Source organism: Microcaecilia unicolor, chromosome 6, assembly GCF_901765095.1.
Source record: "Microcaecilia unicolor chromosome 6, aMicUni1.1, whole genome shotgun sequence".
NCBI lineage: Eukaryota > Metazoa > Chordata > Amphibia > Gymnophiona > Siphonopidae > Microcaecilia > Microcaecilia unicolor.
Window position 1 is genome coordinate 280598519 of NC_044036.1, and position 22739 is coordinate 280621257.

Genomic DNA, 22739 nt, shown 5'->3' on the forward strand with positions numbered 1-22739 from the left:
GCTTAGTGTTAATTTTTTCCAGCTCCCATTTTTATTTATTTATTTAGATTTTGATCACACCTTTTTCAGTAGTAGCTCAAGGTGAGTTACATTCAGGTACACTGGATATTTCTCTGTCCCAGGGCTCACAATCTAAGTTTGTACCTGAGGCAATGGAGGGTTAAGTGACTTGCCCAAGATCACAAGGAGCAGCAGCAGGATTTGAACCAGCCACCTCTGGATTGCAAGACTGGTGCTCTAACTACTAGGCCACTCCTCAAGCTCTGTTTATATAATTCCCCCCTAAGCCAGTATTGACCCAGTTTCAAATCACAAAGAACCACTGTGGAGAGTAGATAAGTGGCTCAGTGGTTAGAGAAGTGGGTTGCAAGCCAGGGTTCAAATCACACTTCCGACAAGATGTAATAAAAGAAAGTAAAGAACATTTCCACTGATAGTAAAACTTAAATAACTTTCATACTTTAAAGGAAAAAAAGGCATAGAAAGGGTAGGCTGGCGCTCTAAAGACAAAGGGGGAGGGGGTATAACCCACTTAGAGTCATAGGTACAATTATGGTCACAGTTCTGGACAAACTGGATGAGCCATGCTGGTCTTTGTTTGCTTGTCATATACTATGCTACAATGACAGTCTTTCTGACCTTGGGCAAGTCACTTTAACCTCCATCGCCAGGTACATCTCAGATTGGGAACCTGCTTAGGGAGAGACATAACTCATGTACCTGTCCTGAATATGTAACTCAGCTGAAGCTCTGGTTTGGAAAAGTTAAATAATGAATCCAAAATCCAAACCCAAATTCCCACAACACTCAAGCCGGTTGCCATATCTTCATGTGCCTTGGCTTATCCAAATGGCATCAATGGTGGCAAACTGGGCAACAGCCAGGGTCCTTTCACATTAGGGAGCCCTAAATTGAAATAAAAAATGTTCTCATTGCTTATGGATCATCTAAATGAAACCTCTAAATGGAATCCAAAATAACTCTTCCCCAGTGCCCCAGCAACTATACCTGTTGCTAATGTCTTTTGGGGCTATGGACAGGCCAGGCAGCACAATGAGAACAATTCTATAAAACAGGTGCTAACATTTACAGATACATTATTGCAGGCCGCTGAGAGGGGGGGGGGGCGGAGGGGGCAAAATTCCCCAGGTCTGGCCTCCAAGAGGAGGGTTTGGGCTTGGGCCCGGCACCGGCAAGATTCTTTCTGGCTGCTTCTGGGTCTGTCCTCTTTCCTGCTCCTGCAAGCCACCCAGGACCCAGATGATTGCATTAACATGATATCACGTTAATGCAATCATCTGGGCCCCGACTCTTCCCGGCACACAGGAGCACTGGAGGAGGAGAGGACAGAGTGAGGGAGCAGTGCAGCAGTGACAGGAAAGTGCGGGTGCGGAAGGGGGGCCTTCCGCACCCTAGGGGGGCATTGGTGGGTGGGGGGGGGGGGGGAGTGTGCAGCGGTCCAATCCTGCCCCGAGCCGGGCTGTGTCTCTCGGCGGCCCTGTCTTATGGATATAAATGTTTAGAATACTAGCATATACTGAATGCATGTATGTGCAAGCATGCTACTTAAATGTTATTCTACAAATACCCACTGGTGATGGAGTGTATAGAAAACTGCCAGTCTCCCTTAAACATTCTCCCTCACAGGGCCACTTTAAGCGGCCTAGCTCTAGAATGCTCAGAAAGGAGGGTGTGGTTCAGCTAGCAGAGTCAAAACCCCAGAGCAGAGACCAGCTAGAAGTCCAGAAAGAAGGAACCTTCAAGACTGACCCCAGGATTGCAAGGACCTAGTAAGAGATTTGCAGCCAGTATCCTCCAAGGTAGGAAGCTAAATTTATGCCTGGCCAGAGAGAGAATTGCCAGGAAAATAAGAAAAGGACTGCAAAAGACCTAAATAGAGGTTTGCCGTTGTGTCAGCTACAAGGTAGGTCAAGATAAAGTTTGTACCTTGTTCATAATGGTGTACTCATTTCATGTCTGGCAGGAGACCAGATCCCCTTTAGAGGGTATCCGTGAGCTGGAAAAGCCAGTAAGGAAGACAGTGGCCTTTATATTGTGATCTTTGACTATATGTGAATAAATCTTGTCTGCCTCCAAAGCTCATACATGTTACCACACCATTCTTAACTTACATAGCGCATATTTGCAAGTGGTACATACATAGGGGTGGAGCATAGGCAGGATCTAGGAGGGGATCCCATGTAAGTTACATGGGTATCTGCCACTCTTAGGTGCTCAAACGTTCACTGATCTATGACTGGCATGGTGTGAGCGCCTAAATCATATGCTTATTAAAACCTGGCAATGCTAGTACTCTATAAAAGGAGGTTGTAAGCTCTTTGAGCAGGGACTGTCTTTCTTCTATGTTTGTGCAGCGCTGCATACGCCTTGTAGCGCTATAGAAATGCTAAATAGTAGTAGTAGTAAGTAAGCACCTACATTTCTTTATAGAATAGACTCTTACCGCACACCCTCAGGGTGCCTAATTAGGTGCCTTGATATAGGATTGTCCCCAGTATGACTAGGATTTTTGTAGTGTCATTATGGTTGTATATATGTTTTTACATTGTAAGGTGCTTTGACACCCTGATGGGATGACAGGCAATAATTGCAAATGATAATTTATTATGCATTGTACAACCCTCTAAAATGTTACATGGTGAGTTTCAACATCAGTCGTGTACATTCGACATCTTTCATATTCCATGTTCCATTTCTTGTTGCTGGACTTTGTTATGCATGGTTAAACAGCTCCTCTGGATAATCTGTACATTCTTAGGAGCTGTGGGTGGGGCTTTAGCATCACACATGACCTCCTGGAGACTGGTATCTGATACTGCTACTTGTCATGTGAGCTTTGTAATTCTGCACGGAGCACAGCAGCTAGAGTTTCCTTCTAAAAGCAAAAATATGCTCTTCAGCAGATGAGTAAAAGAAAGGGTTCCTCTCACTTGTGCGTGACCTTCTGTTTTAGTAAGGGGCCTTTAACTAAAGTGTATTGAGCAGTTAATGCATGAATTACTATACATTGTTATGGTATGAGCAGGGTAACCATTACTGCAGTTGCATTACAGTTGGTGCAGGCTAATTTGTGCCTTAGCAGCTTGCTCTGTTAGAGGGCAGGAAATGTATAGATTGTGGGTGATTAATGGGTGTGGACTGCTCATTGCAGTTAGTGCAGGGTACTTACCACAAGCTGTCATTTGTGTAGTTAAAACAGGTGCACTTACCCCTGGATTCTATATAGTGCGCTGAGATTTAGGCGCCAAAATTGGCATGGATTCTATAACACCATGCGAAAGTTAATTGGCTTAACAAGCTAATGAACGCTGATAACAGCACTTAACAAGTAATAATGAGCACTAATTGGCAATCATCAGAATTTATGCACGGAAATCGCTAAGCGTATTCTATAAAGAACTGCGCCTAAATTGTAAAGCGCACAGTTCAAAATAAATGCGCGTAGTTTAAAAGGGACATGTTTATGGGCGTTTTGTGGGTGTACCAAAATTTCTGTGTGTAATTACAGAATACAGGTCAGTGCGCCTAAATCTACGCGTACAGATTTACACCAGGTTTCTATTGGTGAAAATAAGCATGCATAGATTTGGGTGCTGCGGTATCGACTAAGCGTATTCCATTAACTGTGCCTAAATCTTATATAATACACTTAAATCCATGTGGATTTTTTTAGGCGCCACATACAGATTCTTGCCCTTAATGCCTCCATGCTAACTGCAAATAGTCTTAACGAGCGGGTAAGAGCTTTTCAGTACAGTACCCGCAGTGGACATGCTGGGCAAATCCTCAACAGTTACTGCATTGCCTTTGCATTTATCGCATATTAATATTTACTACTACTACTACTACTTATCACTTCTATAGCGCTACAAGGCATACGCAGCGCTGTACACCATACATGAAAAGACAGTCCTTGCTCAAAGAGCTCACAATCTAAATAGGACAGGCAAACAGACAGAACAACTAAGAGGTAAGAGAATTAAAGAGGTGGGGATAAAAGGGTACAGGGCAAGTGAGTTGTGGTTAGGAGTCAAAAGCAGCGTTAAAGAGGTGGGCTTTTAGCCTGGATTTGAAAACGGCCAAAGATGGGGCTAGACGTACAGGCTCGGGAAGTCTGTATTTGCTATTAAATCACTATAAGTGCAAAAACCTTACCACATTTTAGTAAAAGGGCCCCTAAGTCAGACATAATTGATTGCATAGGCATTGATAAATCATATTGACTTTCCTGAATAACTGCAGAATAAAGGAATATCTATGAACAATGTGAATGGACAGTATTATCATGCAGCTGATATATTTGCCTGAGCTTTTCTGCACAATAGTAGTGGAACAGAGGCTACAAGAAATATTATAGAACATGCATCAAAAAGAATCATTTTAGGTGCCCCAATGCTGTACACTTAGGGCTAGATTTTATATATGGTGCCAAAAAATGCTATTCTACAAGCAGCACATAAAGTTGGGCACATTTTATAGAATTGCACTTACACCGGGGAATCACACCTAACTTTAGGCGCGACCATTTTTACCAACCGAAACGTGGTGCAGATGTAAGTGCCAACATTAGGCACATATCAACGAATGACTCTAATGGAGCAGAATAAGTATTTCATTTCCATATGGCATGGTAGGTTAATGCAGTGACAATTGGAAGGGAGAAGGATTGCATACGAAGCCCTGTAAGAACCTGGTTCAAGAAATGCCTTATAACATTATATCTAGAATAGACCAAATAGCAAAGAGAACAAAGAAACTACTTGGCTGTGATAAGCTGCGGTTTTAAAACAACAGGGAAATAACAATAGAAACAGCACCAATAAATGAGAAAGTGTCAATTGTTGTTTTTTTGTTTTAGCACATGTAAAATCAGTTCAGTTCATTAAGGGGTCACTAAAGCACATTAAATTTGGCAGTTACCACCCTTAAAACAAGAAATTAACATTAAGTGCAAATTTAATGTAGCACTAATTAATTATTGGTTGGATTTGATACAAAAAAATAATACAAACCATGATGCCTTATAAACAATGACATAAAATTAAATAAAATGAACATATAATTAAGATTACCACAGATAAAACAATACACAATAACAATAGAATTAACAACTACCTAACCTAGACTCTCTGGCCCTCATGATCCAAAGCCCCGCGAACAGCGCTCTAAAAATAGCGCTGGAACAGCGCAGGGCTTTACTGCATAGATGATCAAAGATAATGCATGCAAATCTAAGCAGCGCAATTATCTTTGATTATCATGTAGAAGTGCGGGCGAATTGTGCCGAGCATGCGCTCAGCACAATCCTCCCGTACTTGTTTGATAGGTCTAGGCTGTCAAAAGCCCAAACCTGTCAAACAGCCTGCCCCGAGGCCCCAAACCCCCAGAAAACGTTGTGGCCGGCGGCGGACAAACCCTCTCCCACCTTCCCACCCAGCGACGGGGGAGGGGGGCTGGAGGTCCGGTGGACCTCCGGTCCCCCCGACGATCCCACCCCCTCCATGTTCAGGGAGGGCTGGAGATCCAGTGGGTCTCCAGCCCCCCCAAACCCCCAGAAATTGTGGCCGCCTCTGGCCAAACGCTCTCCCACCCTCCCACCCAGCGACCTCCAACCCACCCCAACTCCTCCCCCCCCAGCGTTGTCCTTTCAATCCCTGGTGGTCTGTGGTGACAACCCCCCTCCCGGCCCCCCTACCTTTCGTTGGAGGAGGGACGCAGCCTGCCTCCCTCCTCTTCCAGTCGACGCCGCCACAAAATAGCGGTGCCCAGCCCCACCCATTGCATCCTGGGATGCGCTGGGTGGGGCTACAGACCATGTAAGGTAGGGGGGCCGGGAGGGGGGTTGTCACCATGGACCACCATGGATTGAAAGGAGAACGCTGGGTGGGGGGGAGGAGTTGGGGTGGGCTGGAGGTCCACCGGACCTCCAGCCCCCACCCCCCCCCATCACTGGGTGGGAAAGCGTTTGGCCGGAGGCGGCCATTTCACAATTTCTGGAGGTTTGGGGGGGCTGGAGACCCACCAGACCTCCAGCCCCCCCCCCCCGTCGCTGGGTGGGAGGGTGGGAGAGAGTTTGGCCGGAGGCAGCCACTTCACAATTTCTGGGGGTTTGGGGTGGGCTGGAGACCCAACCGGATCTCCAGCCCTCCCTGAACATGGGGGGGGGGGAGTGGGATCGTCGGGGGAACCGGAGGTCCACCGGACCTCCAGCCCCCTGATTGAGTTTGCTTTGGGGGGGGTGGAACGGGGGCCTGCCAGCATGCAACTGCATGCTGGACAGGGCTCACCATTCCTCCCCAATGATCCGCAAAGTCTAACGTCAGCTCAGAGCTGGCATTGATTTTGCTGCGGCCAGCGACCCAATCTTTGGCGCGCTGGACGCTGATCATTGGGGATGAATGCGTCAAGCACTGTTTAGCATGCATTTGCATGCTACTTGCGCTAAGAGCCCTCAAGTGCGTTGTTTCAGGCGCTCGAGGGCTCTGATCATGGGTTGGCAGCAAACTCCGGCGCTAGTATGGCGTTAACAGCCTCTAGCGCCGGAGTTTGCTTTTGATCTTGAGGGCCTCTGATTGGGGGATGTCTCCAGCATTTCTTTTGCATTGAGAGGTGTTAAGTGGACCCAGACTTACTGCAAAATTGTCAGTGGGTGGTAGTTTTCACATGCTAATTGTAATATACTCGATGCAACCATTCTCCGTCCATGCCTCAGCTAATCATGGCCACTAACACAAAATGAAAACAGTAATGGAATTCAAAAATGAGTGGGATAAATATAAAGGAATCTTGCTCAGAAGGAATGGATCCTCAGAAGCTTAGCAGAGATTGGGTGGCAGAGCCGGTGGGGGGAACCGGGGCTAATGGGTGGGAAGCGGGGCAGATACAAAACAAAGTCAGGTATACACATAAAGTTTACCTTGTTGGGCAGACTGGATGGACCGTACAGGTCTTTCTCTGCCGTCATCTACTATGTTACTATCACGCTTATTTTCGAAAGAGAAGGACGTCCATCTTTCAACACAAATCGGGAGAATGGCGTCCTTCTCGCAAGGCCACCCAAATCGGCATAATCAAAAGCCAATTTTGGCCGTCCGCAACTGCTTTCCGTCGAGGGGATGGCCAAAGTTCACAGGGGCATGTCGGCAGGGTAGCGAAGGCAGGACTGGGGTGTGATTAAGAGATGGCCCTTCTTGGCCAATAATGGAAAAAAGAAGGACGTCCCTGACGAGCACTTGGCCGACTTTACTTGGTTCATTTTTTCTTGCGACCAAGACTCAAAAAGGTGCCTGAACTGACCAGATGACCACCGGAGGGAATCAGGGATGATCTCCCCTTACTTCCCCAGTGGTCACTAACCCCCTCCCACCATAAAAAACAAGTTGAAAAATACTTTTTTGCCAGCCTAAAATGCCATACTCAGTTCCATCGCAGCAGTATAAAGGTCCCTGGAGCAGTTTTAGTGGGTGCAGTGCACTTCAGGCAGGCGGACCCAGGCCCACCCCCCTTACCTGTTACACTTGTGGTGGTAAATGTGAGCCCTCCAAAACCCACCAGAAACCCACTATACCTACATCTAGGCCTCTTCACCAGTAAGGGCTATGGTAATGGTGTACAGTTGTGAGTAGTGGGTTTTGGGGGGGGGATTGGGGGGCTCAGCACACAAGGTAAGGGAGCTATGCACCTGGGAGCAATTTGTGAAGTCCACTGCAGTGCCCCCTAGGGTGCCCGGTTGGTGTCCTGGCATGTCAGGGGGACCAGTGCACTACAAATGCTGGCTCCTCCCACGACTGAAGGGCTTGGATTTGGCCGTTTTTGCGATTGACGTCTTTAGTTTCCATTATCGGTGAAAACCGAGGTTGTCCATCTCTAAGGTCGGCGATCTCAACATTTAGGTTGACCATCTCTAAGGTTGACCCAAATGTTGAGATTTGGCCGTCCCCGACCGTATTATCGAAATGAAAGATGGACGCCCATCTTGTTCCAATAATGCAGTTTTTCCCGCTCTTATAGATGGGCACCCCCGTTCGATTATGCCCCTCCACGTTACTATCCACCCTCAGTACACCACTGGTTTTGGCATCCCTTGTCATAAAGATTTTCTATCCCATGAGAAGGTATAGACGGATAGCCACAACTCAAGGGGACAGGGGAGGGATTAGAAGGAATTCAAGAAGAGTGGGACCCACAGATAGAGAGGAGAGCATTATTCTCTCCAGTCAGATGTCTTTAAATTACATTCAACTGTGAGGTTATAGATCGTGCTTTGTGTTGGTAGGATAATGATTACTTTTACTCATAAAATGGAGAAAGAATTAAAACATAAATCACTGTGCATCTCTCCAGGCTGGCAATGATACAGAGCTGGAGGGAAGGAGGGTGAGTAGAAATGTCAAGAATGTACTGAAACAGTGACAGAATTCTTGCATTCTTAACATAATGCATGATGTTAGATGGAGACCAATGTGGCCCATCCAGTCTGTCCAGTAAATGGTTAGGGTTGTAACTTCCACTTCCTCCTGCAGGTAACACTCCCCCCCACCCCACAAAAAAGCTTTTGTTTAGGGTTGGAACGGCTGCTTGGGGGCCCTGCTCTCCCACTGCTTTAGTTTAGTTGCAGTTGCAGCTGCTTGGTAATTGCATACCATACGCTTACTTCTTAATCTTGACGCACTGCGAATTTTATTGCACCCACTAGTTCTTTCTCATCTACATTATGGAAATATCCTCCTTAGCAGGATTAAACAAATATGTTTATTATAAAAAATACTTTATATACTACCCCATCTAACATGCAGTTTACAAAAACAAATTAAAATAGCATAGGGAAAGAAACACTGTTAAAAATACATCGTAATATGCTGCAAACTATCCCAAATATAGTGGTGAGGTTTTGCATCATACTAGTAAATTTATTCATGCCACCCCTTTACTGGCTGTGAATTACAGGGCATTAAAAAAAAAATATCTCTAATATCCTTATGCCAGTGGTTCTCAACTAGTGTGTCCGAACACACTGGTGTGTCTCCAAGAGGTGGGAGGTGTGTCACAAAACATTTGGTGTAGAGAGCAAGCCTGTGCTTCCTTTACAACCATCAGTGCACTGCTTGCAAGCTGGGAAGACCAGCAATCTTGAGAGTCAGGTTCTTGAAAATCCCTGTAACTAGTCCCTATTTCTGCTTCCCCACTATCCTCAATAATAATTGCTGCCTCCAGCCCCAACTGAAAATGTTGCATTCTCCTGTACACAGATTCTGTTTGCTACATAGTTTCTGAGTAGCATATTTGCAGATTTTTGTGTTGCTGGCAATGGAGGGATTTTGTGATGCTGTTACTGAGGTGACACTAGAATTTGAATATATGGGCCTGTTTACTAAGATGCATGCGCTAAAAATTAGTGTGCACTAACGATAGAGACACTTGTTATACTCCTATGGGTGTGTCTAGCGTTAGCGACCGCTAAAATGTTTGTGCACCTACAGCGCAGCTTAGTAAACGGAACTATATTTGTTTTGTTGTATGGCAAGTGAAAAATCTGGGACTGATCTGTTAGGCAAATTCATGCTAAGCTTACATTTAAACAATGGAATATTTAGATGTGCTTTGTTCAGCTGTGAATTTTAGTGTTGTGTGCCACATATATGAATGTCTGTCACGTGTGTCACAACAGAAGAAAGGTTAAGAACCACTGCCTATGCCATTTTGATCCCCTAGACAGACACAATCACAGCATGAAAATCTGTCACTTGCCGTCTGAGTCAGATTCTTGCAATGAAGCAACTCAAGGACCAGTTTTCTCTTTTATTTATTTTATTTATTTATTTGTTACATTTGTATCCCACATTTTCCCACCTATTTGCAGGCTCAATGTGGCTTACATAGTGCCAGAGAGGCATTTGCGGACTCCGATGTGAACAAATACAAAGTGATGTTGTGGTAAGGTAGAGTTCATGTGGCATAGCCACATTGGGGAATCGTACAGCAGAAAAGTTGAGTTATTTACTGCCCTGTCCCTCTGGAACTTTATTCCTTTGTACTTGTGAACAGAAATCTCATACCCTAAATTTAAGATGTGAAGACCTACTATTGCATCAGGGTTTTTGGAGATGTGCTGGCCTCGGAGATTGACATGCATTTCTTCTCTCTCTGTCATTTCCAAACTTCCATTAATTATGAAGTATCCTACAATGCATACTATTTATGGTTTTTATTTCTTATTGTTTTCTTCCTCTATATAATATTATATATTTGTAAACAGTTCTGAACTTCCCAAATAGTGGTATAGTAAGTGTTTACCCTGGTAAGGGCAGATAAAGGAGATGGTGTAAAGTGGGCTTGTACAACTAATGGCCCGTGGGCCAGAATCTAGGCCACCAAGTACTTTTTTCTGGCCCTAGGAAGCTGGCATTCTTCTGATGCTTACAGCGGGATTTCTGCTTTCCACCATGATTCAGCTCTCTGTAAGCTTGGGCCATGTGGTGCTGGAAGTTTGGGTTGGTCTCGCAGTTTCAAGTCTTGTGAGACCAACCTGAACTTCAAGCACCACATAGCCCAAGCTTGCAGAGAGCTGTGTCTTGGTGGGGAAGCAGCAATCCCACTGTTTCTTCTACAGTTGAAGCCAGGTGAGGTTAAAGAGACTGAGTGAAGACTGGGAGGCGGGGGGGGGGGGGGGGGGGGGGGTACACAAGGGAGAGAGAGAGTGAGTGAAAGCTGGGAGAATACAAAAGAGAAAGAAAGAGAGAGAGAAAGAGACCAGGTGAAGGCTGGGGACAATACACGGTTATTTGATGAAACATGAGGTAAAATTCGATGGAGCAAGTTTTGGCCCTCCAAATGTTACAAAATATAAAATGTGGCCACCGATATTAAACGGTTGGACAAGCCTGGTGTACAGCCTAGGAAGGCAGTTGAAGAGAGTGGGTGAAAGGTCCTACTGTATTGCCTATTACATCACTGTTGGCTGACAAAGGTGTCAAGCTGTAATGTCTACGGAGTCAAATAACTGGTTCTCTGACTTCAAGGCCATTCATAAAAAGAAGATCCTTGTTATTATTGTTATTTCTGCAAAAGACTGTAATAAAATTGCATTGATGAAGTGCACATGAAAACTGGGTGTCAGTAATGCGGACTGGATCACTCAGTGTGAGGTTTGGTATGTGCAGGTTTCCAAACTTCTGTTTCTAGTACAACTTGGGTTGGTAGAGATGTGGGTAATACGTTATCAAGTTTATTGAGAGCTTACTACTCCATCCATCAGACAAACTGACTGGACGGCGTATAATCTAAAAAGAGGCAAAGGAGAGTTAGAGACACAGATGAACTTGACAATACACAGAAGGATAGGAGTGAACTCATACATAAGTAAATAAGTATTGCCATACTGTGAAAGACCAAAGGTCCATCAAGCCCAGCATCCTGTTTCCAACAGTGGCCATACAGTCACAAATACCTGGCGAGATCCCAAAAGAGTAACATTCTATACTGCTTATCCCAGAAATAGTGGATTTTCCCCAAGTCCATTTAATAATGGTCTATGGACTTTTTCTTTAGGAAGCCATCCAAACCTTTTTAAAACTCCGCTAAGCTAACCGCCTTTACCACATTCTCTGGCAACGAATTCCAGAGTTTAATTACACGTTGAGTGAAGAAAAATTTCTCCGATTTTTTTAATTTACTACGTTGTAGCTTCATTGCATGCCCCCTAGTCCTAGTATTTTTGGAAGCGTAAACAGACGTTTCACCATCTACCCTTTCAACTCCACTCATTATTTATAGACATCTATCACATCTTCCCTCAGCCGCCTTTTCTCCAAGCTGAAGAGCCCTAGCCGCTTTAGCTTTTCCTCATAGGGAAATTGTCCCATCCCCTTTATCATTTTCATCACCCTTCTCTGTACCTTTTCTAATTCCACTATCTTTTTTGAGATGCGGCGACCAGAATTGAACACAATATTCGAGTTGTGGTCACGCCTTGGAGCGATACAAAGGCATTATAACATCCTCATTTTTGTTTTCCATTCCTTTCATAATAATACCTAATATTCTATTTGCTTTCTTAGCTGCAGCAGCACACTGAGCAGAAGGTTTCAAGGTATCATCAACGACGACACCTAGATCCCTTTCTTGGTCAGTGACTCCTAACGTAGAACCTTGCATGACGTAGCTATAATTCGGGTTCCTCTTTCCCACATGCATCACTTTGCACTTGCTCACATTAAATGTCATCTGCCATTTAGATGCCCAGTCTCCCAGTCACGTAAGGTCTTCTTGTAATTTTTCACAATCCTGCCGCAATTTGATGACTTTGAATAACTTTGTGTCGTCAGCAAATTTAATTACCTCACTAGTTACGCCCATCTCTACATCATTTATAAATATGTTAAAAAGCAGCAGTCCCAGCACAGACCCCTGGAGAACCCCACTAACTACCCTTCTTCATTGAGAATACTGACCATTTAACCCTACTCTCTGTTTTCTATCTTTTAACCAGTTTTTAATCTACAATAGAACACTAGCTCCTATCCCATGACTCTCCAATTTCCTCTGCAGTCTTTCATGAGGTACTTTGTCAAACGCCTTCTGAAAATCCAGATACACAATCCAGCTTATTTTCGAAAGTGATCGCCGGCCATCTTCCGACATAAATCAGGAGATGGCCGGCAGTCTCTCAAATCGGTATAATCGAAAGCTGCTGTTTTGACACCATCGCCGCTTTCCCGTCGCCGAGCCAGCAAAAGTTCAAGGGGGCGCGTCAGTGGCGTAGCGAAGGCGGGACATGGGCGGGCATGGGCGTGGCTACCAGATGGCTGGCTTCACCCGATAATGGAAAAAAGAAAGCCGGCCGCAACAAGAATTTGGTCCACTTTATTTGGTCCCTTTTTTTTTCAGGTCCAAGTCCCAAAAAAGTGCCAGAACTGACCAGATGACCACCGGAGGGAATCGAGGATCACCTCCCCTGACTCCCCCAGTGGTCACTAACCCCCTCCCACCCTCAAAAATACAACTTTAAAAACTTTTTTTGCCAGCCTCTATGCCTGCCTCAAAAGTCATACTCAGGTACATCGCATCAGTATGCAGGTCTCTGGAGCAGTTTTAGTGGGTGCAGTGGACTTCAGGCAGGTGGACCCGGGCCCATTTCCCCCCCCCCCCTACCTGTTACATTTGTGGTGGAAAATGGGAGGCCTCCAAAAGCCTCCCGAAACCCACTGTACCGACATGTAGGTGCCCCCATTCACCCCTTAGGGCTATGGTAGTGGTGTTTAGTTGTGGGGAGTGGGTTTTTGGGGGCTCAGCACCCAAGGTAAGGGAGCTATGCACCTGGGAGCTATTTTAATTTTTTTTTTACTTTTTAGAAGTGCCCCCTAGGGTGCCCGGTTGGTGTCCTGGCACGTGAGGGGGACCAGTACACTACGAATCCTGGCCCCTCCCATGACCAAATGCCTTGGATTTGGCCAGATTTGAGATCGCCGGCTTCAGTTTCCATTATCGGCAAAAAGCGATGCAGGCCATCGCAAACCCGGCCATCTCTGACATTTGGCCGGCCCCAACCGTATTATCGAAAACAAAGATGGCCGGCCATCTTTTTCGAAAATACGGTTGGCTCCTGCCAGTTGCAGAGCCGGCCCCAGAGATGGCCAGCACCATTTGATTATGCCCATCCACATCAACTGGCTCACCTTTATCCACATGTTTGTTCACCCCTTAAAAGAAATGTAGTAGACTGGTGAGGCAAGATTTCCCTTCACTAAATCCATGTTGACTTTATCTCATTAATCCATGCTTTTGAATATGCTCTGTAATTTTGTTCCTTTATAATAGTCTCTACCATTTTGCCCGGCACAGACGTCAGACTCACCGGTCTATAATTTCCAGGATCTCCTCTGGAACCTTTTTTTAAAAATCGACGTTACATTGGCCACCCTCCAATCTTCCGGTACCACGCTCCAATATAGTTAGGAAAGCGGGAGGCAAACCAATTGCCAGTGGAAAATCTATTTTATATTCAATTTCTTGCTGACAAATGTACACCAAAAATTTATATTTCATGACACAGATAGGAAGAGTAAATTATAATAAGTCAATTAAGTCCCCACCTTTTTGAAGAACTTTCTATGGGAATCATGAAAGTTAGTTCTTCTGCTGCATATTCTCTCTCTCTGTCCTGAGGTCAACAAAAGGACAGTCTTCACAGTAAAATAGGGCTTTTGTGTGGTGTAACTAGTAATGTGTAAATATCTTCTGTGACATTTTTAGCATGTTTGTCAATTTACTAGTCAACATATAGTACATTTGTGTCCCTTTTGGTTATTAGTGAGCTATTCTTAGAACGTGCTGTGCTCTTTCCTCTTTATACCTCAGTATCAATGATTTATAGTGCCCAGCTGAGCTAGTTTCCCCATCTGATGGTGTGGAAAAAAACAAAGAACTCTCTCATTCAGCTATACTACTGTACATTCACTATGAATCGTCATAGATGATTGAGTTTGATATGTGACTTCTACCTATTAAGAATGCATTCTAAAGTTGACTGACATAAGGCTAATGACCATGACATAGCATTACCAACCTGCTTAGAGATTAATTAGAACCAGGAAATAGAGGTAGAGCCCCCACTGAATCCATCTTTAGTATATTCACCCACTATTAACTGAGGAAGAGGTATCATGTACAGTGACTGGCATTATCTCAGACATGCAGAGGATCGCTGCCACTCTTGTGGCATCATTTGCACCCAATACAGTAAAAGCATGCTATCAGTCATAGTACCGTGAACGTTCATGCTATTAAGACTGCTGTACATATTCAACATGTGTTTTGCTATGACATTGAACGATGAATTCTGAAGGAGCTAGCACTTCAAAGATATTAGCAGGGTAAGGCTTATACTATGATGGCGTTATAAACAGTGGTGGTAGTCTGTCTTGGAGACCTCATGAAATGTCAATTGACTTGACATGGTGACTTGAATCCAGTAGCTCTTTTTAACTGCTGGCACTCCACGCATGCTCGGTTTTTGTACATTGAAACACAACGGCAAATAAAGGCCACATGGCCCATCCAGTCTGCCCATCCTCTGTAACCCCTAATTCTTCCGTTCCTAGCGATCCACATGCTTATCCCATGCCTTTTTAAATTCTTGAATGCTCCTCGACTCCACCACCTCCACCGGGAGGCCATTCCATGCCTCCACCACCCTTTCTGTGAAATAGTTCCTTAGGTTACTCCTAAGCCTATTCCCTCTTAACTTTGTTGTATGCCCCCTCATTCCAGAGCTCTCCTTCATTTGAAAAAGGCTCTCTTCCTGTACATAAATGCCCTTGAGATATTTAATGTTTCTATCATGAGCAGGAAAACCGAGTACACATCAGTTGCTGGTGTCGAATGCATAAGAAGAACTTCCGTTGACTGCAAAGCTGTGTTGAAGAGAGTACTGGTCATGTTCAAGGAGATTTTCAGTTGGTGGGACTTGGGAATCCCCGCCATCTCAGGTATTTAAAATTGAGTTGGGGGGGGTGAGATACAGAGACCACATGTGCCCACCAAGTTTGCTTAGTGGCCAACCCAAAATTTGAGGTCTGGCTACGCCTCTGGCGTGTAACGAACTGTATTCTAAAATTTAGAGCATAATTGTTGGACACACCTATAACCTGTCCACACCCTCCTTACATGCTATAGCACTTAGGTGTTAAGCTATAGACTAGTTCCTAAGCGGAGCGATGTGAACAACTGCCATTTTAGCATGGAAGTTACACAAATTGGCGCCTAACATCAGACGCATTATATGAGGGGGATATGTGTTTAAACGCAAACACTTACGTGAACTACAGAGCTGGTGTACATGTAGGAGATATGTGCATGTGTGGCCCCATACTCTCCCCCCCCCCCCCCATATGAATGCCCACCAGGAAAAAGCTATTGAAGATACATGGGTACTTACAGAAGAGTGCATAGATGCATTATCGTTATTTATGCACATATTTTCCACCTAAAATATTTCAAAGAAGGGCAACAAACGTTACCTCCTAGGCACACTCTTCCAGACTTCCCTTTCCTCCCACCTCTCGCCCTACACAGCGGGGCTTCTGCTGTAGCATCCTCAAACCCCGCAACCTGAGAAATGGAGAATCCACTTCAAAGAACTTCTAAATGGGTGCTAACGTTTTCATGTTTGTAATTCTCTCTCTACAATGAAGTACCCAGACAAGATTTTATAATGATTTGGGCCACTCAACGCTATGAAAATCCCCTGATATTTAGAAAACCACAGCTTCTGTCCAAAAGAAGCACATTCTAAAACACCAAGCCCTGAAAATGTTCAAATGACAGTGGCTTTAATTGCTAATCTGCTCCCTGCTAATGGGATTCGAAACATAGTCTCTGAAGTGCTGCAATATCTCACTCACTGAGCCATCACATGGGCTCAGAAGACTCATCTGTACGTGGAATGTCTTAATCACTGAATAAAATCATCTCCCAAACGCAGTGCATTCTGCTGTTTGTTTGACGCTGCCTGTGATCTAATTAATATGAAGAGGCACCTTTCGAAGTCAACCCTGAGGGGACATGACAGTTTTCCTCCTTAGGAACGCTGCAAAAGTAAAAAAGGCAGACTGCAAATGCTCCTTTAACTCTAATTTGTACCCAATTAGTGCAGATCTTTGTATAATTTTGTGGTAGTGTGCATCTTCTACAGAATTAATTCCTACTTCTTGCCTGGTGTATGTGCAAAGCTTTCTTATGTCTCACTGTATTTTAAAGATTTTTTTCCCTAATTATTTTTTTTACACTCTCTCCCACTACAATTACAGGAACTGCAGTGATGAGCCTATTGATCAGGGGGTTGCAATCATCCACTCCCTTGGGAACCTACTATAAATGTAGCACACATTCAGGTAAAAGGTACAAAGTCTGGAACCCCATCTTCCTGAGGGATGGACTACTAGCTCGCTAGTGAAGTTTCAGCTATGTCCTTAATCAAATGAGATTCTAGATTCTGTGGTGTCTCATTCCCAAATAAGAAGCAATCTCCATTCTGCAGTCTTCACACATCTAGCAGAGCAGCTGATACAGCTGATCTTTTTTGTACAGTTACCTATGTTTACCTACCTATTCGTCAATATCTACCTTGGTTTATAGATACCCAAATTATAGGAGCAGTTTTTGAAAATGGGAATAGCTGCAAAACAAGGGTTTAAGGGGACTTATTTTTTTAACATGTTACAAAAAATCTTCTAGGAAGAATTTCTCCAGTCCAACATAATTGATTCAAATCATTGCACAAATAAAAGAAAATATGTTTAATGTCTGTTTCAGAAAGATTTGGCAGACATGCCGAGCACTGCACCATTTCTGTGCTACAAAAGTTGGATATGGTACTGGTTTTATACATTCGTGTTTGGGGAAGTCCATGAACAAAACTTTATTATTACATGTATCCTTAGTTAAAGTGACAGCTTGGAGGCTGCTCTGGGTCATGCAAGGATGCGTTTGGTCCCGGGCTCTGCTGAGGGATTCAGTTGAGAGAAAATATCCCCTATTGGGTCTCAATCAGCAGGGAGGCCCATTAACTGTACACAATTCATGCATACAGCTGGAACACATGCATCCAAATATGCATTATGCCTGCTGCACACATGCATTGCTGTAGAAATGAATCATACAAACTGTCCTCATCAGGGGTATAGGGAGCACATGAGAGGCTGCAGGCTCCTCTGTCTACAGTTAGGCCTTCCCAGTCAGTGGCAGAAGCAGAGGCTAAATGGGAGGAGAACTGGAGGTGGTGACAGCATCTGCTCTGCTTATTGATCTCCTATGCTAAACCTCACGCTCCACAAAAAAAAAATAAAAAAGAAATCAGTCCTGGTCCTCAAAATGGATGAAAAAGAGATAGTGCTTTTACTACGATGGGACTGTTAACAAATAGAGTGAATTTATTTATCTTTGCCATAGATCTCAACATCTACCTTTGTGCACCCAGATCATAGGAGCAGTTTTTAAACATGGAATAGCTGCAAAGCAATGGATACTTTCTAACCACAGACTTTGCACAACTATTTCCGGTAAAAGTATGCATATATTTATACTCTGAAAACTGGCCAAAAAAAAGTAGCCGCATGCACTTACGCCTTTTTTGTTTTTACTTTTGACATGGGCACTTTTTTGACTTAAAGAAAAGTACAATCCCATATGTACTTTTGAAATTACAGATAAATGCGTGGTGTTTCAATCCCTGGCCTGATCTTAACCCTACCTTACGCAATGGCTCCAGAAGAAGATTAACGTGAAATAACTGCATTAGTATGCACTAAAACTAAAAGGGCCCCCAGGTGCATTCATTTCTATAAATACAATTCTACCCATTCAAAAATCAGGTGCAAAGGTTCACAAGCTTGTACCAGCTACAATTGGTGCAAAGTCAGTAGGTAAAAAGTAGTTGTGAACTTTACACCAAAGCAAATTACCTAAGGAACCTTAGCTGCATCAGATTGCCCTCTTTGGCCTTTTTCACAGAATAAGATTGAAATGTACTGCATGAAGAACCACCCGGCCCCTAAAAAATCTGAACCTATGTTGTCCTAGGACAGGCTACTTTGTCTCGATCTATTATGGTAATCACCCTCTTGAAAACAAGGTGCACATCTCTTCAGGGCTCTTCTGCCTTTTACATAGGATTTCCCCCCCACTGGCCAATTTTTCCATACACCCAGAAACTTGCCCGCCTCTTAGCTTTTATAAAGCCCCTTTTGGTAGTTTTATGCATTCCTAACATAAAAGATATGTATTTTTCATTATGGCTGCACACATACGTATCCATACCACTTTTAGAAAGCACTTTTATCAAAATCTGGTGAGACCTGTTATCCAATGTTCATGAGATTGTGATTCAGTCCTAGTTTTCCAGAACACACCCCAGTACGCTTTATCCTTAGCAACAGAATTTCCATCAAAAAAATTCTAGTATTGAAACCCCTGATGAGGACTATGGTGCAATTATCCTTTGAACAGTACTCAGTGATACAAACCATTGCTATGTATCAACATAATCTGGTCACTGATGTCACACAGCACATGCAGGTAAATTAGAAAAACCTGGCCAGGACCAAAATCTTAAGACAAACTGGAAATGCAGTCCTACCAGATGCGTTTCTGCCTACATCTCTCCCTTCTATTGTAACAGATGTGGTCTTATTTGCACTGCACAAAGCCATCTTTCCCCTTGTGACTGGGTCAGATGGGCTCTACTTCAAGCATCACCCCACCCAGAACAAGGTCACATACAAGTACATGCATATGCCCAAACCTGACTTCTTCCACAGATGATAAATAAACATAATAAGAATAAAGAGATTATATTCATACTTTAAATGTGCAACCAGAGATGCCTTAGCTCATATGTTTTTCTCTTATCTACATATCCACAAACACCATGAAACACCACCCAAGTCCTCCAACTAGCAGCATGGTCACATGTATTCCATAAATAAGTATCTCATTCAGGAGACCAAAGTCAACACGTCTGCGTCCCAGCAGGAGGAGGATGATGGAAAGCTTGTACTGGAAGCGTAGAAATATTCGGATGCCAACATACTGAAGGCAAAACAAGACGGACAGCGCCACCCAGAGGATGGAGGTTAGGAGACTGCAACTGAAGTACAGCAGGAAGCGGACAAAGCCATACATCCATCGAGATTTTAGGTAAATGTCAAAGTTGTTGTACTTTGTGCGCACCAGGTGAGTGGTCCTTACTGGACCACATGCAGAATGCAGACATGTGGTATGGGGGCCGTGGAAAGAACGAACCCGACGGGGAATGGGGATTACAGGCATCAGGCACCCCACAGTAAGTTCACAGAGTCCCAAAGGAAGTTTTCCACTGCACATATCAAAGTTCACCCATTAGGATGTAATGGATCCAAGTGACTTTCCATTGGGAATTCTCGAACAAGTTGCTGCAGTGGAATCTACCTGTAAAAAGAAGAGATTATTTTATATATGTACTGAAGTGTTACAACCAATTGTAATAACATTTGGCATACTTTCCTGGTCATACTTCTTTTGTGCTCTTGTCGCAAATTTCAGAGGTTAGAAGAAAAAATAATTGGGGTTTTCTTTCTATTTTGCTCAGTACACTATAGAGCAAGCATGCAGTTATAAAAACAACCTACTTCTGGAAGCTGCTCATGCTAATCCATAGCTGGATACAGCTGTAGGAAATAGTGAACCTATTTTAGCAAGTCACATAAGCAACTCAACTGAGTAGTCTAGTAGCTAGAATGACAGGCTAAGAATCAGGGAAGCTACAGTTTAAATTTTACTGATGCGCCTTGTGACCTTTGGCAAATCATTTCATTCTCTCTTGCCTCAGGTATGAAACCAGATTTGTAAGCCTTCTGTGGACAGGGAAATACCTACTGAACGTGACTGTAACTCATCTTAAGCTACTGATGAAAAGCTGTGAGTTAAATCTAAGTAATACAGAAACGGGAAAGAAAATCTTGTTGAAAATAGAACATAAGGTTCAAGTTCAAATTCAAAAATCAAAACAGGTCTTTGCATGCAGCTCTCCCCTGGTTAAAGAGCTTAGTTCACCCCTTGCAGCCATTCAGTGGCTCTTATACAAGTCACTCCCTGCTGTTTTTGGAAGTGCCACCCTTTTACCCTACTGTTCTAGGCTGTCCTTATACAAGTACCACATGGACCATAGATAGGACATACAGCATGCCCAGAGAGGAGGGGGCAGATTACAGCGGAAAAAGCTTCAGTGAATTTCCCATTTTCCTTATGTTTACATGGAAAAGAAGGTCAACAAAATAAATATGAAGTGAAGTGATACGTTTTCACTGGACTAAATGTAATAAATAGAAATAAATCAAAGCATACAAAATCTTACTTTCTATGTTTTGATTTATTTTTATTTATTACCTTGAAAAGTGGACTAACACGGCTACCACACCGCTATACTCACTGGACTAAACAAACATTTCTTGATTGGCCTTCAGGAGTTCTAGTTTTTGGTCAGGTCAAGTAAACTACTATGACAAACATTTTTCTTCCTATTTTTGACCAATTTTCACAGTGCAAGGCTATGGCATATGAACTGATGATGCTTTTATATATATCTATATAAATTTTGTACTGGTATGCGAGGTAAAATCAGGAACGTTACGGCTTATTGTAGCTATCGTTTAATAGTAACCAAAAGAAACTTGCACGTATACCTTGCAATCTGCACATTCTAATTTAGAATAAAGAAATGTTATAGCTTTCCATACCTATAACCTCTTCCTAGGACACGGTAATGAATGACTTGATGCATGCATCGGGAGGGGAAAAGGAAGAGATAAGGAAAGGAAGACAGTGGAGAAACTATGTGCTGGGGCAGGAGAGGCACTGCAGGAAGGGATGAAAGCATAGCTGAGAGAAGGAAGAAGAAAGAATGCATTCGAGATGGAAAAGAGACATATGCACTGAAGAGGGGGGAAGGAGGATGACAGAATACAGCACGCACCTCAACATCAATCACATAAGGCTCGGCTCTCCGCGCTGGAGCACATGGTCTACTGCGGCACCTTTGCCTTGTGGCCCCGGGCCTCACTCTTGCTTTACATGTCAGCAGGGAAGCGACTCACCGGCTCCATTGGCATCTCTCCCCCTCCCCCACCACAAACCAAGCGGGCTCTGACGTCACCGGGTCACCCCCCCGTTCTCCACTTCCTGGTCTCCACGCATGCCAATGACGCTCCTGAGCGCAGGACCAACAAGTTCCTGCTTCCGGACTGGCGTCGGTTGCGTCTCGCGAGAGCTGGGATTAGCAATGGCAAGGCATCTGATTCTCAAACGGAAGAGGCGGTGCTGGGACGCTGGGAATGGGATTTCAAAGGCGAAGAGGAGGGGAGAGCTAGATTGAGGTCAATTAAACCAGTGCTACTGCTTAGGGGAGGTGGCTGGGTCGCCGAAACCAAAACTATCCCCTGTGTGATTCCTAGACCGGCGGGAAGGGGCATAGAGCCCTGCTCTCTCCTGCTGTTTTACAGGTGTGCTCTGAAATTAAAGCTAGCACTGGCATACTACAAGAATAAGAACACATTTGGAACAGGAGGGACCTCTTCCAAGCATTTTTACTGAGTTTAGTTCTGCACACTTCCATAATACCTGCTGAGAATATAACCTACTTTTATATCTTCTGTCTCCTCGTTAGGTAGCTAGATGTAATCGAGAAAAATTCAGCTTAAATCTGTATAAATTCAAAGCGGATCATACAAGATTAACCAGCCATACCTGGAATGTCACAAAAAAAATTAAAAAGTTTATAAATCAATTATTAAAAAAAAAAAATACTGCAGGCAACATGTAGACTGGAGAGGCCATTCGCATGTAGCTAAGAAACTAAGGGGGTCTTCTACTAAAGCTTAGCTCGAGTTATAGGAATAAAATGGGCCCTGCTGCAGATAACTCGAGCTAAGCTGTGGTAAAAGACCCCCTAAGGGTCCTGTTTACTAAGATGGGCTAGTGTTTTTAGCGCATGCTAAATGCTAGTTGCCCATATGTTCCTATGGGTGACAGTGTTTAGTGCTTGCTAATCAGCATATGCTAAAAACGCTAGCGTGCCCTTAGCGTGGCTTAGTAAACAGGGCCCTAAAAATTATGGCTGTCTCCCACAGTAATGTACATCTGTGTGCTTGCCTTCGTGTGAAGAAGGCTTTCATTCAGTTTTTTTTGTG

General features: G+C 43.9%; 1 protein-coding gene across 2 annotated transcripts; it reads right to left on the reverse strand.

Annotated features, from left to right (window-relative positions):
• Window positions 1–17300: 17300 nt before the first annotated feature.
• On the reverse strand, window positions 17301–21797 carry TMEM250 (transmembrane protein 250). 2 transcript variants are annotated; one of them, XM_030207613.1, is made up of 2 exons: window positions 21648–21797; window positions 17301–19983 (listed from the first exon to the last, which is right to left on the reverse strand). In XM_030207613.1, the coding sequence occupies exon 2, from the start codon at window positions 19897–19899 to the stop codon at window positions 19426–19428; it is 474 nt and encodes a 157-aa protein (XP_030063473.1). In that variant the 5' UTR covers window positions 19900–19983; window positions 21648–21797; the 3' UTR covers window positions 17301–19425. The 2 variants fall into 2 exon arrangements, with proteins under 2 accessions (XP_030063473.1, XP_030063472.1); XM_030207612.1 differs by having other exon boundaries at window positions 21527–21797.
• Between the last annotated feature and the right edge of the window lie 942 nt (window positions 21798–22739).

Coding starts and splice junctions, on each gene's coding strand:
- TMEM250 (XM_030207613.1), bottom strand. CDS start 19,899: ATGTGCAGTGGAAAACTTCCTTTGGGACTCTGTGAACTTACTGTGGGG.